Raw genomic sequence first — 19,923 nt, 5'->3', positions numbered from 1 at the left:
TCCATCCTTTAAGCAGATAATCGTAACAGATTATGAATAACACTTGCCTGTTTCAACTGTTACCCATACTTTTAGTTATTTTCACAATGTAATCATTCTTTGATCATCACTTATCAGTTCTAATAATTTAAGCTTCCACTTGGGTCGCCTGTTTCTTCTGCTCAGCTGTTAGTTAACCTTTTTCTCAAATCTTGAATCAAATTTAAGTTTCTCTTTCACACATATGTATGCTTTTATATCTGTCATTCAAGTTAAAGTGACCATCAATTTGCAAAAGCAAACACAGTATGTTTGATTGATTTCTTGTATTGTATCAAAATAGTGAATTTGTTGCTCAATAAAAGCAATTTTAACTGCTTTGCAGCTAGGTCTGATTTGTAATTAGAGTACACATGCTTGTACCCAAACTAAATGTACATTTCATTGCATTCTAATGTTATTTATTTGCTTTGGGGCGAAAAGATGGCACGTTTTTCACGAAACAGAAGGATGATGAATTCAAAAATGGGGTTATAAATACAGAAGGTTGACTGATACATTGGGCTGATACTGCCCTATCAAACATAATCCAGGACTGGAATATATGTTGTTCAGTAAATGCCAGTGCGAATACTTTATGACAGAACATAACGTAGAAAAAGAGCAGTGCATTGGTTAGCAATGTTACCTGAAAGAAACCCCTGGGTTCTTATCCACCGCCTTTCTGTTTTTGCATTGGTTTCTCCCATTTCACCAAACATACATATCAAAGGCATGCATGTTAAGTTAACTGATTGTAAATTGGCCTGCTTAACTGTGAGTGTGAATGGTTGTCTGCAGCCAGTTAGTGCAGATGGTTGGACTGATGCTCTTTGACAAATTCTTGAGATTTTGTTTCATTTTGTGGATGTTTGACTGACCTGCAGACACAAAGAAGATCCCTGCGCTGAGGATGATGTTGTGGCGTGACTTGTAGAACTCACTGGCAGCTATACACAGGCCTCCCATGAAGAGCAGGATGACGCTGAGGATGGGGAAGATGCTGGAGGCTCGCACCGCACCTGGAAATCAGTGGAAGATGGGGGCAATGACAAAAAATTGGGGAGAGGGAGGCGAATGGAGAATGGGATGTGATTTGGTGTACACACAGAGGGGAGGACAGCCAAAAGGGCGAAAAAGAAAGTGGGGGAAATGGTAGGGATGAGCATAAATCAGAGGGAGCGACAAACAAAGACAGAAAAGCATATTAAGATCCATTTCAGCATCTGGTCCTTGTTTGTGAGCACATCCTAATCAACACCCCAGCAGGCCTGTGAAAGACTCCATCAACACTGTCTAGTGAGTGTGTATCCCCACAGTGAGCCTGTTACCCAACCTTATGTAATCACACTGCTTGACTCTACCTCTCTCTTCCTTTGCACACTTCTCCACACACCACAGAGCAAACCGGTTGCTTCATGTGAAAGACGGTCCACAAAAGCGCTACGAGGCTCTGGCATGTATATGAGCCAGGCCGCAGTGCAGAGGGATACAGCCTCTGTCTTTGAAACAAAACAGTGTCCTTGCAGCTAATTATCATGAGGAAAAAAAAACTGGAAACGGGATAAGATGTTACTTTTGAGGTCAAACCAGGGTCATAAAGGAGCTGCACTGCACCCTGAGGTGTCAGGTAAAATTAGAGTTTGAGAAGCACACAGTTTCTCTCTAACAGTCACCTCCTGCCATACTTTTGCCTCTCACACTTCAATTTCCCCCATCCCTCCCCCTCTCGCCTGTTTAACATGCACACTTAGACTTTCATCAGGCTGGTTAAATTTTCACCACTTCACCTCATCTCCCTACGTTGCTGCCACCTCAGCACTTTTCTCAGTTTCTCCCCAAAGTGCTGACATGGGGCTGGGTGGCTCTGTGTGGAGCTTGGCCGCCTGAACCTCCGTGGGGACCAGCTGGAGGTCCCGGCGGCCCTTCTGCCTGCCTACCCGCCGCCATTCATCACTTCCCTCCTCACTTGATCTCTATCCTTGATCCGTTTTTCTCCTTCCTGCTGAGCACCGTGAGGCTTCTTGGCTGATTGCTGGCTCAGTGGGAAAGCTACCTTGTGCCCTCAGGTGGGCTGGTTGGCATCAGTTAACAGCTGCAATGCCAGTGGTGGCCACAGCTGGCAGGGCGTTCACCCTCCACTGGGCTCTCACCGGTAACTACAGCAAGATGGGTGACTGCTGAGGCTCTGCAAAGTGTATGTGATGGATGCAGTCATAATAAAAAATGAATAATAATTAGAAAAGAGTTTGCTGCTTGATTTCTTGATCTCACTCAAGACCATCTTCATCAATTAACCCCAAGCAGCAAACTCTACAGCTGATAAATGAAGGCAGCATCAATGTGTCAAAAACTGCAGCTCTGGCATTCAAAAAGGATGTGCCTTTGTTTTGATGAAGGCAATTCCAGTACATTATTTGTATGTTACTTTGCACTAATTAGCAGGTATCTGTGTCTGTGCATTGCAACCATACACTCTATGGATGCAGCAAGCTTTCTACTCTTGGCTGATAAGTTATCCCTTCACCCTCTTATCCCAATATAATTATATCTAACTCTGAAAGGAAAAAGAGATGTGAGTGTCTAAAACTAATAAGTGATAATATAATAGCTATGTCTATCTTTGTGATAAAGCCCCAGGGTGTTTTCTGACATTCAGACCTGAAAACATCGATAAATTCAGTCATGAATTCTTCTAAAGTTTTATAGGCAAAGATGAAAAACCCACAAAGTGTTGATATGACACTTGTGACAAAACTGAAATACAGTAAGTCTGTTGGTACTCCAGAGTAAAGCCTAAAAAAACAAAGTAAAAAGGCATGTATTTAAAAACATATATCTCATATCATCCACAATACAGAGCTCCAGTTTGAATAGCTCTTATAGTAGCTCAGCAACTTGGAAATTCACTAAGGGCAAAACAAACGTTCTTGTCAAATTGTAACCATGTTGTGATTAGTCTCTTAGTAATTTTATTGGCTGAATAAACCGATATAGGCCATAAGTCTGAAAAGTGAAGACCAGTGAGGAAGTGCCTTAAATCTGCATTATTTGTAATGGCCAGCAGAGGGCGACTCCTGTGAGTGCAGAAAAAATGTCTGTTTGTATAGAAATCTAAGGGGAAAAACTCTGGGATAAATCACTGGTTAACTTAATCTATGACTTTAGCAGTCAATTTCCTGATAAGGTTACAGTTTCAACTGTTAGTCTCAAGTTATAGTCAACACAACATAATGTTGATTTTGTGAATGATGGGCCCAACTAAGGCCAAAAAGTATGATAAAGTTTAAAGATGGAACAGCTATTGACAAGTTGCTGCCATAAAACATTACACTGTCTCTTAGTTTCTCAGTCATATCCACCCTTTTCTCTTTCAAAACACCAAGGTGGTAACGGCAAAGCTAAGCTTGAGGATGCATTGGTTATATCAGCCAAAAATCAAGAATTGAGGTCTTGTTTAGCATAAAGCTGAGATATGGACAAACACAAGAAAGATAACATGGTGCTGATAGTCTGTTGAGACCATGACAAAGAGTTTTGGTTTAATTCCCTCCTGTATCTCTAAACCAACTGAAACTCACGCTGAGCTCAGTGCATGGTTGGCAGCAGCAGTGCCGGAGTGGGCTACACTGCATAACTATTCAAGCAGTGGTGCAGAAAGTGAAGTGAGCACACAGAGGTTTGGATAGGACATGCATCCTTTCTCTGACATTGGCAACTAAGACTTTCAGCATATAATGTGTGGAAAGGGTATAGCCAGGTAACGAGGACCTAACCACAAACTAACAGCAAGTAATGATTGCGTGACAATTAGGTAATATGAAATATCATCAGCCCCAACATTTAAGGATATGTCTTCATCAGGTTTTCACATAAAAAAGCTGTTAAAGTGGCAAAATGCAGGTAGGCAGCAGGTGAGAAAATAATAAAAATACTTACATTATAGATCCACATCCCACTGACAGCGCACAGGAGGAGGCACATTGTTCACAGGTTTCATAGACTGAACATTCAGCTTTGGTGTGAAAGGTACCATTGTATGAAAATAGCACCTATTTGGATAACAGTCTATGACTGTATTTTTGGATGTTATGTAAAGTGGTGTAACGGACAGCAGTGTCATCCAACACTGCTGGTCCAGAGGAGATATTTCAACATCTAGTGACCACACTGACCTGAAATTCAGTATGGTGATTTGTGCTCCCCCAGAGGATGAATGCTAATGATTTTTGGTGACCCCATGACCTTTCTGTTCTGGGCACTACGAGGCCAAAACAAAAACAAAGTGAAACCGCTCCTCATCCCTAGAGGATTCACACTTTCATGCATTATTTGATATTTTAAATTTTAATGAGTATATGACATTTGGTGGGTTTGTTAATAGATCCAAACAAATATATTGAATTAATTATAATGATCCCAGAGCTGACAAACAATTATTTTTTCGTTATCTCCTACACTGCCAACAGCCTGAAAAAATTAAATAACGTACGATGTTCATTCTGTTCTGTACATGGACGAGACGACAGTTATCAAATAAATTACAATAAAAAAACTGCTGCTTTTACATTTTACACAGAAAAATCTGTTCAAAAAATGCAGACTGGATTTGTTTAAATAATGTTTGTCTAAATGGCCATCTGGGACAATGAATTCAAGGCCCACACTGTCACACAAATGCTCTTTACTTTAGGATTTATGGATTCACTTGTATATTTTTAAATGATGTAAGAATGCTCTGACATACTTTTTATTTAGGATGTTACTATTCAAACAGCCTGTAATGTACTTAAAAAAGAATTTATGAGATACTGCATGGAAACAAAAAACTGTTTGACTTCATTTTTTACCTTTTATATTGTAAAAACAATGCTGATAAATTCAATTACAAAAAAAACAAAAATCCCCTATATCCCATCCATCTATTTCCTGCTGCTCCAGATTTTGTGGGAAGCAGTCTAAGCAAACAGAGACCTCCAGCTCTTCTGAGGGGACACCAAGCTGAGCGATATAATCACTCCAGTATCTCCTGATTCTGCCCTCTGGTCTCCTTCCAGAGGGAAACATGCAAAACATAAAATCAGACCCTTAAATTTTAGTTAAAAATTAAAGTTAATCATCCAGCATACCAAAGACAAGCAAATGATTCTAAAACTAAACATCCCGTCATTGAAGTTACTTTCCATTTGTTGTGTCACATGGGTGCCAGAAATTACAGGAAGAACTCTTTTGGGCATTGAAATCAGAACAATTAAGTGGAAAAATCTACGGAGAGCTTCAATGAGGTGGTATTTGTTAAAATTTCTCTGCTATGAGCAACATGGACAGAAATGATTTAATATGTGAAACCTTAGTGTTTGATGCTGAATTTAAAGAGAAAAAAACCCACATATTGCTGCTGCACAAATTTGTGTCCATGGTGGTGTTATTACTGATCTATAAAGGACCTTGATAGGTTTGTAGCTTGAACCTATTCGCTGGAACGTTGAAGGCAATGTGATTACACAGCAAGCAAGACACGAGTAGGCAACATTCTTAATGTTTCACGTGCACGGGAGAGAACTGGACAGGCGCCGTTCCTTCGCTTGACCCCAGTTGCTCTCGTCCGTTCCCCCGTAACACTGCTCTTTTATTGTGGTTACATGAATATGCATAGGTTCATTAACATATGACATACATGTGAACAAAGAATACGTGTGTGTGTGTGTGTGTGTGTGTGTGTGTGTGTGTGTGTGTTGCTGACCAAAAGGGTCATAAAGCAGGAACAACATCCTAGGTCATAAAGAGGGTAACCTCCCCACACCCAATCTATGGTTCACCCTAGATAACACAGTGAAGCCATACAAAGGGCAGGAAGTTTTACCACATCAAAAGAAGCAGATCTTCCAGATAGGATGTATCTGCAATAAAACACTATAGCCCCTCACCCAGAACCTTGAGAATCTGGGGAGGGGAGAACAAAAGAATTCCTTTCAACACACAGTTAAAGTACAAATGGTAAGAATAAAAATGACAAACATTTAACAATTCACTCTAACAGACCTACAGAGCGTTCACGTTTCTGACATTTCCTTTAAATTCAACCTAGCTGATCAAAACAAAAGACCTGGAGCACCTGGTTTTGGATAATAGGATGAAAATGACTGAGCTGAAGAGATTCACGGATCAGTAGCACCTTTATGAAAGTGTTTCTGACCTGACATTGTAATGTCTCTGCTCCCTGTCCCACCCACATCCATCATGCCATCATTCAACATCACGATGTACTTATCGTTATATTTAACCTTGCCCGGCCACTGAGCTCCAATCTGTATGATGAAGAATTTTCCATTTTTCTTTCATGTGTCTGTCTCTGTCTGCTGCACACAGTCATCTCGCCATCTTTGTCACACAGCAAATGTCCTCCATCCCATTTCTCTCTCTCTCTCACTTAATTTGCACTCAGTCAAAGCACAAGGCAGTTTGAGAGATAAAGTGTCATCTCGCCCTCCCCCCTCTCTCCCGCTTGTCTCCTTGCTCATCCACAGGGGATTGTGGGGTTTTGAGTAACCAGTGAGGGGGGATGATTAAATATTAAGTTGTCCTGAGAGTTGACCCCGCTCCTGTGTCCCGCTCTAAACGCACCACTCTTCCTAAATGCCTCCCCTTCACTCTCTGCCTCCCTCACCGCCTCCCGTTAACCCCGAAAGTATTGACCTGGCCATTCACAGCACATTACCTGGGTGAGGACACGGGGGCTCTTTTTCATCCATCAGCTTCATTTGCAGGGACAAAAGAGGGATAGAGGGCCAAGCAAATTTATTGATTGTTGACAGTGGGGCTGTTTAACGGTGCGGGATCTCAAGGTGACACTAAAGTTGAGGAAACCTCAGAGAGGCTCAGTTGCAGACAAACTTAGAGAGGAAAAGGAAGCCGATTTTGACTTTATTTCACTAATCAGTTGATACGCACATTAGTTAGCAACAAAATGTAACTGAGAATTTTGTCCATCTTAGTCCAGAACAACAGCCGACGGCTTTGATTCCTAAAGCTGCTGCTAAGCCTTTACAGATTGTATTTATTAATTTAAATGTCCATCAGTATTTGAATCTAAATGTGAAATTTAATTGCTACAAAATTAACAACTGAATAAATAAACAATTAGTGTTGACGAGCTTATTATGAACATGAAAATTCAAGACTGATTGGGTACTCAAGCTGTGAAATTCAAGACATGAAACCCAGAAAGGAATGACTGGGATGTTATAAACAAGCATTTAGCCCCAAAGGCAATCGGTTAGATAACTAATTGTAGATGTGCTTTTATTAATCCAAAAATAAATGCTTATAAACATGTTATTTTATATATAGTAATGAAGCAACAACTTATGGACCCTTACACAGCAAACTAATCCTTTAGTGCACAGTCAACAGCACAATAAGCATTAGCAAATGTAACAGACCCTTTATAAGCCTTTAATATTTGAGCCGTTCTTGTCTCTACAGAACGAGTGCCCCAGGTATGAAAGCTTCTGTGAAATCCTGAAAGCAATGAAAGCGATGCTGTGTTGTTCCAAGACGAGAAGCTCCAACTCATTTGCATGGCTTCGAAGGTCAGCTGGCCTGCAGTGCCACTCCGGTCCTCTGCATCCCCTGTGCTAACATCCATGTTTAGCAGTGCACTGAAAAGTGCAGCGACCTTCACAGTGACCTCCCAGCATGCAGTGTGCCTTCACTGGGATCAAGCAGTAGTTTGCTGCGCCAACATGCCCCTGGGTTTGGCTGACCACGCGCTATCTCAGAAAGAAAGGCTGAAGTCCCTGCAGATTTTTCATGCCAGGATGCACTCTGTTCTCCCGTGTAATACTGAGTGTGTCAGTGCTCACTTATCGTTTGTATGAAGCTCACATAGCTGTGTCTCCGAGCAGCTTGTTGCCTGCAGTGAGGGCAGAGGATGGGAATTGTTGGATGAAGACTGGGCAAATAACTATGCCCCCAGGCAGCGAGGCTGCATGTCTGAGAGGCCACCTATTTAAAACCAGTCCTTTCTCAAACTACATTCTCAGGATTTCACATCTTCACTTTCCATCTTTATAGGATCAGCTGAGCCCCCGTCAGAGTTTTGGATCCTGCCTGGAGGGATGCTTAAGCAGAGAAGCATCCCCAGAGGGATGCAGGCAGAGAGACTGACAGGCTGACAGATACACAGGGAATAGTCACTGCTGTGGATGGGTGAGTGGAGAACAGACAGGTCTATGATACGCTACCTGTTTGTCCTTCTTTTACACATTTACAATTAATGCATGATATCTGATGATATACATAAATGATTTCTTACTGATTAGAAATTTGTATCTGCACAAACTCACAATGGAATATGATTTTTGCTGTTTTTAAAATAAATTTTAGTGGATTATTTAAACATAGCTTCAAATAGTTTCAGATAATAAAAGCCATCCATCCATCCATAGGCAAGAGGTGGGATACACCCTGGAATGGATACATCCATCCATCATTAACAAATGAACAATTAAACAGTTAAACAAAATTTTACTTACATAAATCTCACCAGTTTGAAAACTACTACCTTAAAGATATGGCCTCAAATGACTTTATTCAGTTAGAGGATGAAATGAGGAACTGCACCAAGACTAAGATAAATGAGGATTATTTTAAACTGTGAGTCATGCAAAGTTACCTACTAGTGTTTAATAAATTCTCCTTAAAGGTATTTCAGATTTTTTTTATTCGTAGTCCACCTTTAGTCTTGTGGCTGATTTCACAGAACTTGTTTGAAATGTGGAACATGGTTAAAGGAAGAAACTCATCAGGATCACTTTCTTTACAAGTGTATGACGGATCATTGCCCCAGGTGTGGGATTATTTAAATGGTATTTTCTGCTTCTTTCTAAAAGAAAAAATAATTCAGGGTCATGTTTAGATTTTTTTGGTTTGCTACAGCTTTGTCACTGTGGAAGAATATGTGAAGGTGCTGGATGATTGAGTGTGCATCAGGACAAGTAAAGGTACTGTTACAACGATGTAAAAATAAACAAACAAAAAAAGAAAGCAAATTAGGAACAAAAAAGATTATTTAGACAGTTGAATTGTGGATGCATTCCCCCTTGTGAGTGATTGCACTGCAAATACTGATGCGCTGTAATACTGTAAGTAGTCTAGGTCAGCACAGTCAAACTCATTTTAGTTCATGGGCAGCATGCAGGCAAAGTTTTAGTGGGTAAGACCAGTGAAACTGTTGTACTGTAAGCTATGTACAACAAACAAACAAATAAGCTTTGTTTTTCATCATAAGGAAGTATAGCTGCATGGAGAAAATGTTCAGATTTAATGAACAAATCTGACTGTCCCCCCCCCCTGCAAAAAAGGAAACGTTATGTTCTTCTCTTCTGCACACCTGCCACATCAAAACCACAGGTCTGGCTTGCAGGCTGTGCATTTGACAATCCTGACCTTGGTGAATGAAGTTTAACTCTTTTACAGAAACCAAGAAAGGTTTATACAAAGGTCGCCTAGCTTTATATGACTGTTTGTGCACATTTAGTGATGCTTATGATCTACACAAGTGCTATATCTTCACAGCAAATAAAAAAGGTCTGATTGATGATTATTATCAAGCAAAGTGGCTTAATTCTGACAGAGCGCTGCTGAGAGAGGAGGGTAAAATGTGTGGTAAATTACTGCCAATCTCAACAATCCCATCCAAATGACAGCTTTAACCTCTGTGCTAATATGTAATGACGGCAGTGACCTTCACGGTGCATTTTGTTTCTGAAGCCCTGACTTCAGACCTCATGAAAGGATACTCTCTGGAGTCCTGTGATTAGCACCGAGGTCACAGTTTTGATTTAGGTTGAGGTCACCATCACAGAGAGCGGAGCATCTGGACTGTTTTATGTCGTGACATAAGTTTAACAACTTTTCTGGTGATGAACGCTTCTTGCAGCTCTCACTTGCACTTACATTAACAGCTGTATCATGGCTTATACTATATTTGACTTTAGTGGTGTTGTCCTGCTGATAATTTGGCTTGAGGAGGTTGAGCTTGATTTCCAGAAACTTCAGGATTGTAAACCTGTTTTTGATACATTTGGAAAGCTCTGTATGGCACCAGCACAGTACTATACACTACCTCTCTGTTATACATCCATTGCTTTTCTACATTTGATGACGTAGATGTGAGTTTAAAGTATAAATTGTTCTGTAAAGACCAATAAAATTAAAAGTCACTGCTTTTCTCAAACTTTAACTGATTTCTTCTTGTACTGCTTGGTGTCTGTTTGCCTTGTGATGATTGGCACTTTTCTATTTACCAACAATATGACCGTTTTTTTCCTTCTTCTTCTGTCAGGAGCTGAAATGAGAAATGCCGCATAAGTTTGCTTTCCCCAGATGGACTAAATCCCACCTACTGTGATTTTATTGAGCCGGAACACTGTATATCGCTGCTATTTGGTTTCTCTTATGACAACAGAAAAGTAGGCAAGCAAGGAGAGTATCATTACAGTGCAGTGATAATATATCATTTTTTAAGGCTTGAGTAACACTGGGTGCAGTTTTTTTGCCTTTTTGCCTTCTCTGTACAGACATCCTGGCTTCAGCATGATGGGAATTATGGAAGCGGGCTAGCCCCGCCCATCCCTGCCATCCTGCTATCATGCGTGCCAACCTGCTCGCAGAGACCCAGGGTGAGAGCGGATACTGTGTGTACTGTATTGATTGGCACGGCTGCAGCTCGGGCTGGTGTCCGAGCTCTGGCACTCTTCTGCACTGGCTGACAAACAACTTAATGAGACTCAACACCCATGCACACCCATGGCTGGGCTTCACCAGCAGCTGGTCCTGCTCACGTCACAGTGGTTCCATACTTGCAACCTCTGTCCAAAAGAAAAAACCCCCAAAAAACTACTACCACTGAGGCCTCACAAAGCAAACTGAGAATATAGAAGTCAGAATTCTAGTCAGATTCCTATAAAACTACAGTATATGTGTACCTTTTTTTTTTTTTTTTTTTTTTACCAAAACTTCTTATTCTTAAGAATTCTCCTATTCTAGTAAAATAAGACGTGTTATATTTGAAAGTGCTCAAGCCAAGGCTTCATCATAGAACTTTATAAACTAGTGGGTGATGTCCCATGTGGCTACATTCTGTCATACTGTCTATGGACTACATAAAAATGTTCTGGGCAAAGAATGCAACATATTGTAAAATATATTTAAATCTTTGCTCTTTGACAACACACAAAAGACACATACAAGTAATCAGGGCCCATTTTATCTTAAAGTCCCCATAGTACTATATCATCCCTATAGAGCACGTCGCTCTCAGACTGCAGGCTTACTTGTGGTTCCTAGGATATTTGGAAGTTGAGTGGGAGGCAGAGCCTTCAGCTTCAGCCGCCTCTTCTGTGGAACCAGATCCCAGTTTGGATTCAGGAGTCAGACACTGTCTCTACTTTTAAGATTAGGCTTAAAGCTTTTCTTTTTGATAAAGCATATAGTTAATGCTGGATCAGGTGACCCTGAAACCTCCCTAAGTTACAATGCAGCAGACGTAGGCTGTTGAGTGTTTCTTCTTCACTCGCCTTGATTCACACACTATGTGTTTGTACACCACTCAGCATTTATTGATTAGTTATTATTACTCTCTGGATCTCTTCAACAGTGTGTCTTTTGTCCTGTGTTCCTCTCCTCACCTCCAACCAGTCGCAGCAGATGGCCGCCCCTCCCTGAGCCTGGTACTGTCTGAGGTTTCTTCCCATTAAAAGGGAGTTTTTCCTTCCCACTGTCGCCAAGTGTTTGCTCATAGGGGATTATCTAATTGTAGGTCTTTTCTCTGTATTATTGTAGGGTCTTTACCTTAAAATGTAAAATACCTTGAGGCAACTATTGTTGTGATTCGGCGCTATATATATAAATCTGAATTAAACTGATAAAAAGACAAAATTAAACAAATCTTAAAAGGCAAAGTTCTCCTTTCTCAGCAAGTTGCTCTATAATTCCTGTTGTTACTACTACAACCTACACAGCATCAGCAGAGCAACTCGACTACCTGACATGTTGAGGGATGTCTGTAAAATACTATTTGAGTGCTGTATATTCTGAAATGAAGCTAAATGGTGATAAATTAGGCTAAACTAAAAGTACAAATGACTAAACTGCACTTTTTCATTATTTTTATCTTAGTAAAAACTTACATAGGAACCTAAACTGTATCGTTTGCCTCAGCTTTTATATATAACATAACCTATATAAACGACTGTAGAGGAGCAAGCCTTCTCTGGTATCAACATCAGGACAAACCCTGACACCGGGAACTTCATGGCATGGGTTTCTATAGCTGAGCAGTTTCTGTACATTTAGATGATCCAGTAGTTTTGTTCATATGCTGTATTGCATTGTATAACATATTCACGTGTCTAAACATGCACACTGTCCTCTTTACAAATGCATCTCCCTGCACCTTCTATCCCTCCCCTCTGTCTTCCCCTCTCTCTCTTTCATTGACAGGGCTGAGAGGAAATTAGCATTGGCTCTTAATCAGCCTCCCCCAGCCCTAAATGTGCTGATGTGCAGGATGGGGTCATGCTAATCAGGTGCCTCAGCTCCCAGGCACATTGACTTAATACTACAAACGCTTATTAATCCCCCTCCACATCTTCCCCCTCCTCTTCCTCAATACCGAGCCCTTGCACCGTCCTCGTCCTGGCCGTGAGGCTCCCCCCTCCTCATCTACCTGGCATCAATCACCCACAAAAAATATACAGTGTAAAACGATGTGCACAGACAACGGAAATTAGCTTTGGTGGCTAAATATAAAATTTGAGAGAGTGCTTGCACAGCTTTCATCCTGTTTCTGAAAGCTTATCCGTCTTGACAACACGCATCGCAGGCAGAATGCAATTCAACTTGAAATGACTGAAAAATAGATGCAGGTTCTACTCACTGGCATTTGCAAAGTGGCACAAGAACAATAGACTTATTCGCAATTGATGCTGAAGACCCCTCTTATTTATGAATTGTTAATTTTTATTTATGTATGTTTTTTATTTAAGTCACTTTTAAGCAAAACAACAGAAAATAACTACTTGTAACTGCATATCAGCAAACATTACCTGGAAGTGAATGATGTCAAAAGGACCATGAAAATACCTAAAGTCTCACAGGACAGGTAGGATACACCCTGAATAGGTTACCAGCCACCAGCAATAGTATTTCACATATGGTCTATTTAGAATCACCAATTAACCTATCATGCATGTCTTCAGACCGTGGGAGCAAGCCGGCATGCAAGAGAGAACCCACGCAAGCACATGGAGAACGTGCAATTCTAAACAGAAAGACCCCAGCTGGCCGACAGATTTCAAGCAAAAACCACAGCTTGCGTTAGCAGAAAAGAAAAAACCCAGCTAAGCTACAGTTAGTCACATCATTTGAGGATCTTCCACACTTTTAATCTGTTCCAAGTCACAGCTGAAGGATGGTAACGCAAAGATGGACCATAGATAACTGCAATAATGCAGACTGCCAGACAGCTTTAATGAAGTGCTGTGAGATGGTAGAAAGAGGGCAGAGTCCACAACAACAGGAGGTGGAGTCAAGCAGCAGACTTTCACATAGGTTACTGGGTTTTGAGTCCCATGTGAAACAAATAGCAATAAGAAAGTAGGTTTGAATAGTTTCAAATAATCCTTATTTACCTTAAATGGGACTTGATGCGGTTTGTCAGGTCATTCACTCACTGAAACAAGCTGTTGTTGCTCTTCCCTTTTTAAGGCCACACAATTTTTAAGTCAGCCTAATCAGAGTCAACTTTCTGTCTGAGATCACCAAGAATATCCTCTCCCATCATACATCATACAGAGCGGAGTAGAAAAAACTCTCTGAAACCTGAACCTTCTTTTTCATGTTCTCACCTCAGTACTTGAAATGTTTGACATGGTTAGCGTGCACATCCACTTCTATGATTTTATATATGACAAAAAATAAGAAAAAGCATAACATGACTACTTTAATGACAACATTATCCATGCCTTACCACTTTTTGGTACAAAGCTTTCCAGCAAAAAAAGGCCCTGAAGGCATAATTCTTTTTCTTAAGTGAAGCCCTAATGTGCATGTTATGGGTGCACTATGGCAGTGGTCCCCAACCTTTTTTGCGCCATGGACCGGTTTATGTCCGACAATATTTTCACGGACAGGCCTTACGTTGTTGCGGATAAATACAACGAAATAAAACCAGTACCGGTACCAAAAAAAGAAGATTTATTCATAACACACGAGAAAAGACCCAGGGAAACTGAGTTAATGATAAAAATGATAAAAAAACCCATAACGCTAAAAAATGATAAAACCCCTGAAAACCATGAATTTCACACCTGAGCCTCAACTCTCGGTCCATGGCCCGGGGGTTGGGGACCGCTGCACTATTGCCTCTAAAATAGCAAAAACTGTTATAAAAAACATTTTTTACTTGCCAAAAATGGTTTCCCAACCATTTTGCAGCATAAGTAAGTAGTGTTGAATTTCCCAAGTTTATATTTTGATGTAAACTCAGGAAATTAATCATTGTTTTTGCTCTTTTGACTTGTTTTTCAAAGTTTCCATAGATATGTATTCGTGTGAAGTGTGTTTACACGGTTCTGAGGAGTTTTGTACATATAAGATTTGGCTAATTTGATTGACAGTTTCTAAAAAAAACTCATTATCAAGCCTTTTAAAAACATCAGTTTCTTGTATTTTTGTTTTGTGATAGTTGAGATCATCCGCTCTCGTGATGGTGACCTTGGCACAAATTTAAGAAAGAAAACTCTGAACAGGTTTACAGCAGACCTATGAAGCACATATTAGTATGATAGGGATGCAAAATGTTGTTATGGATACACTCACATTTTGTTTTTGGAACACTGATTTCAACCACCAGATGACAAAGATCTGAATACAATTCTGTGATCTTCTCACATTCACCCTGCTGTCATTAAAGCCAAGCAGTTCTCCCACCGAGCACTGCACCGTCACATTAGCATACCAACGCTGCAGGCCGGTCAGTGGTACACTGTAAAAGAGAAATCAGTTCATGTGACAGGCCTGCTCTCACAGCTAAAGTTCCCTTCACAGAACACATTTCAATTACTGTAATTACTCTCCACTCCACTGCTGATGTCCCCACAGATCACGCCTCAATGTGTGTGTGATGACGTCTGGCTCGCTGCCAGACCTTAGCATGACCAACAGCGCACATGCGGGGAAGGAAACGCCCCACTGAGCTGCCTCAAAACAGGTTTGAAAGTATACACATATCATGAGCAGTACAAAGCTTGTGTGCTTGCAGCTGCTTTATAAACCCAATATTTTAATCAACATTACAACATATTTTACTATAAATAGATATGATGAAAAATTGTGCTAAGACTCTTTTCACATGGAGACATAAATAGTGGCCAAAGATCAAGATTTTATCAAAATGTCAAAGGTTAACTACACAGTGACGTCACAAAGCTTTGGAAAAACACTTTTCAATGCATTCTTCAAAGCTATAACTCAAAAACAGAAGGGGACATTGTGACCATGTTTCCCGTGTGATCACATACACACCCAACAGATATATGAACCAAACTGTGCTGCTCCTCAGGTTTCCTTAATCCATGTTGCTTAACTCATCTTAATCTTCTTCCCACACTTTCTATACACATCTAGAAGCTTTTCGTGTGATTACCACAGAAAATTGAATGATGAATAAATTTACTGACTTGTGTTGATTAGAGTGTTAGATACTGTCAGGGTGGAAAATCTATCAGAAGACTTCTAATGCAACCAGGAATGTCCACAATACCTGATTTAAATATGTTCGCTGGCACCTCTGGACTGTTTTCAGTGAGTCTACTATTTATAGATCTCTCTGTAGAAATCCCTGATATCTTCTTAAACTCGTGCTGAATCTCCTCCAGATCAAAACTAATCTTTCATCTTTATTTTCATTTTTTTGGAAAGTGGATGGTGTCACAGGTGATCCAGGTGGTCCATTAAAAAACATGTTTACCATCCTCCAGGTGGTCCCACAACTAGTAGTTGTGGGAGTCTCCTAGTGGGTGTGTGAGTATAGCGGCAACATTAGATGCTGCTTGTGTTCTGTTCTCAGGAGAAACCTTACCGTTGTAATGGGCTGGCGCCTGCGACTTCCAATCCCCGCACATGTATGTACGGACAGAGTAGGAGCCGTGGAGGCCTGGCTTGTATGGTCTTATGTTGCTGACAAACGAATAAAGGCCTTTTGTTTGATTTAACTGACTGGCTTCGAGTTATCCAGCTAACCTCCACACCACATGCCCGCTGGACCTGTTAGGCGCTCCTTCCTTGCCAGACTGCTGTTACAACTGCCAACATCACTAATGCCTCATGTTAAGCTTACTTTAGTCCAACAAGACTCCGCCCCTTTCTTTCTCATACCCAAACATCATAGAACTCAAGTAAAAATATCCAATCCCTATATAGAGAAAAATGTTTATTAAGATAGTTATATTGCTCTCTTTGCACTGAAAGAGCCTGCATACAATTTTGTTGTGCTTTTTGTATAATGGCAGTAAAGATTCTGATTCTGAAGTTCTCACGTAAGATTGCTGTAGTGCCATTTTGGTCTTCTTAAAAAAGATTCAAATTTGACAGAACCTCTCCTCATCCAGCTTCACTGGCTCCCCATTCTCCAGCACATCCAATACAAGAGTCTGCTCGTCCCTTTCAAAGCCCTCCATGACTCCATGACAGAGACAACAGGCTAAGGGCCACATAAGAACCTCCTGCTAAACGCAAGTCAAATTGAATTGAATAAAATCATTCTAATTATTATCTAAACTACAGAAAAACTAAATACTTTCAACATAAATTACTTTTTACTTGGAAGCTCATTTCCACAAATTTATCTCATACGGAATTCATGTATTGAACCAGTTTCTTCTTTAGTACCCAGAGGTATTTTTTTCTCTTTTGATTGCATATGGATCAGCTTCCCCTCTGTCTTGCATCACTGCGTGAAACATTTTCACTTTGGTTATGTACTGCACAAAAAGCCCACAAACTGTCAAAACTGACTCTTTTACCGCTCAATGTTTGAAGATAAAAAGAACGCGCATATATAATTTTCTATCAAGTGATGGGAAATTTCAGCCTGTTACGACTCACAACTGATGAATAAATGTGTAAAACTGATCTGAGAGGGTGCGGCCGTCTTTTCAAATGTCCCGGTGACAGCGGAACACCGTGGCTCGTCCCGTATACGCTAATCTCATTTTAATGTGAGGACGCACTCCCTCACCTCTGTGTTTTACAAGCTGAGTTTCCTCTGTATTCTCCCTTAATAAGATATAAAGTTAGAGGGCTAACATTCACTTGGTCATCCAGGACAAAAATGATTGGCTATTAATTTATTGGCCCGTGTCTAAGCACAGTATGTTTTATGTATCAGGCAACGGATTCCTTATTTGTTGCCTTGGATACTGCAAAAAGTACAGGATGCTCAAGGTCAGAGCGACCAACTAGGAACCTGCTGAAGCAAACACTCAGGCTGGATACTAACTACCACCACCTATTAACATATTTTATACCCGTTTGATAGCTTGTTGGGTCCCATCCCTCCCCTATCTATCTCTACACACACACATACACAGACACTATCAAATCTCATACTAGAGACTCACTGCACTGCTCTGCAAGCTGGTGTGATTGCTACCCCCTGCCTGTGCCCTACAAGCCCCTGTGTGTCCTCCCCCAGACCCATTGATTTTATCGGGCGACACCAAAGCCAGTTCAGGCCAGCGTCCAGTCTGCCGCAAGGCCTTAGAGTGACATAGGCCATGAGAAGCCTGTCCTTCTGTCATCAATGTCAGCGAATACTTCCAGATCAACGCATGCAAGCAGCAGACTCAAGGCTGGATCTGGACAAACAAAAAATCTGCGATTAAAGTGGAAATGGAAATGGAAAACATTTTGCATGTGATATTGTCTTTCATTGACTTCACATGCTGAAACTACTCGCCTGTGGGCCACTGTAAATAAATAGTGGGCGCTCACAGCTGTGCCCTCGTTCTACAGTGTACACTTATCAGACTAATACATTCACACAGAAAAAAAAACAAACTTGAATTGAATGTGGGATTGATCTTTGAAGAAACAATACAAGAAAAAAAAAACAGAAATACAAATAGTATTATTGTTCTTAGGTAAACTTACAATAACTGATTTTTGTAAAATGGTATAAACACAACACTGATTCATAAACTCATTTTTAAAATGTGATATGACTTCTAAGTTAACTGCTGTCATATTTATATCAACCTCATAAATAAATAAACTCGGTCTGACTCTATGGTTCATTTGTACTATAAAGACATTGATTTTAGTCACTTTTAATTATTGACATTCTAAAATATGTAAATTGACATGATTTGTGAATAAAGCAAAATCAATGTCTAATCTAGAGCTAAAAACGTGTCAGTATTAACATTTGCATCTAGTCTGCTTTAAAATTATTTTACAACGCTTAATGTTTTGCATGTTTTCAATGATTTATAGGTTAATAGATCCAAATAGCTATGACTATTCTACAATCAAAGTACTAACATGGATATGTAACTACTTAACTAAGTAAGCTAATGCTGAAATTCAAAGCTATGCATGCAACGACCTTAAATTTATATTATAAGTAAAGAAGTACAATGAAAGACATTTGAAAATTATTAAATGCTTATTGCTTTCTTAAAAAAGTCATACTTTTACCTGAAATTTGGTCAACTTGTAGATAAGAAGTATGAGGAACAAAAGACCTCAACATCATTGAAGCAGTGTGGCATCATCTCAGCAGAGAACTGACTAAAAGGCAGCCACCAAATTTTTTTAATGCTCTTCAAGAAGTCTGGAGAACATTTTTTGAAGACTACTTAAAGAAATTAGAAGACAGCTTGCCCGAGTGGGTTCAGACTGTGTCCTTCGAGCATGTTGTATGAACTCTTATTTTTGCTTATATGTTATATTCAATAAATCGCTTCACCTATTGTGGGATGGCTCAAGACTTTTGCACAGCACTGTATATTTATCTGTCCAAATTTCAATCATCACTTGGTTTTGTGATGATTAAATCGAGGCTAGTAAAACATTCCCAAAACTGCTACTGCAGAAAATAACAAAGGTTTGATAAGATAAGATAAGATAAGATAAGATAACCTTTATTAGTCCCACACGTGGGAAATTTGTTTGGATCATTTAATCAACAGTTTGACTAATTCAAAAGTTGAAGAGGCTAAATACTGCTAAAAATAATATCAAGAGACTAAAATGCCTGCCTGTGACTAACAGTTAATTTCCTGCTCCAGCGTGGATCCATGGGCATCCACATCTCCTCCCCGTACATGATTTTTCCCTCTCATTGCTACACGTTGTTCAGTTTTTAGTATTAGCAGATTGCATAACTAGGCGTTTTCTTCCTCTGTTTCTTCTCTCTCAGCTGCTTAGCGCCCAGTAGAGCAGAGGATGATGGGAGCTCCAACACGGCATGATCTAAAAACCCACTGGCGCTTTAGTGTGCCTCAGCTGGCTTATATAACCCCGTGTGGATGCGCAAACTGCCTTGCTATTGGGAGAGCTGGACTCACGGAGCAGACACACACGCACTCACAAACACGCACACAGAGAAGCTACTGACATGTGGCGTGCTCGTATGTATTTGTACATGCGTGGATGTCGGCATGAGGACAGCAGATCTGTGCATGTGCGGTGGAGCGGGGGTGTATGTTGAGCACAGTAAAGTCAGATTTGTCTGTTTTATGCTCGGCAGCCACATCACCGAATTTCTCCCTCCCTCCTCCTCACTATGCTGTCTGATGACATCACCAGTGTGTCCCCTTGATTTTGGACGCCGTG

The 19,923-nt window shown here is 40.4% G+C and overlaps 1 protein-coding gene across 1 annotated transcript in view; it reads right to left on the bottom strand.

Annotated features, from left to right (window-relative positions):
- cacng2a (calcium channel, voltage-dependent, gamma subunit 2a) overlaps positions 1 to 19,923 on the bottom strand; it is an 81,534-nt gene that overhangs the window by 8,233 nt on the left and 53,378 nt on the right. The window contains exon 3 of the mRNA XM_031751176.2: positions 900 to 1,040. Coding sequence (XP_031607036.1) covers positions 900 to 1,040 — 141 coding nt within the window. The remainder of the gene's footprint in view (positions 1 to 899; positions 1,041 to 19,923) is intronic.

Source organism: Oreochromis aureus, linkage group 4 (assembly GCF_013358895.1).
Source record: "Oreochromis aureus strain Israel breed Guangdong linkage group 4, ZZ_aureus, whole genome shotgun sequence".
NCBI classification, from domain to species: Eukaryota; Metazoa; Chordata; class Actinopteri; order Cichliformes; family Cichlidae; genus Oreochromis; species Oreochromis aureus.
This window is presented reverse-complemented; position numbering and strand designations above follow the sequence as displayed.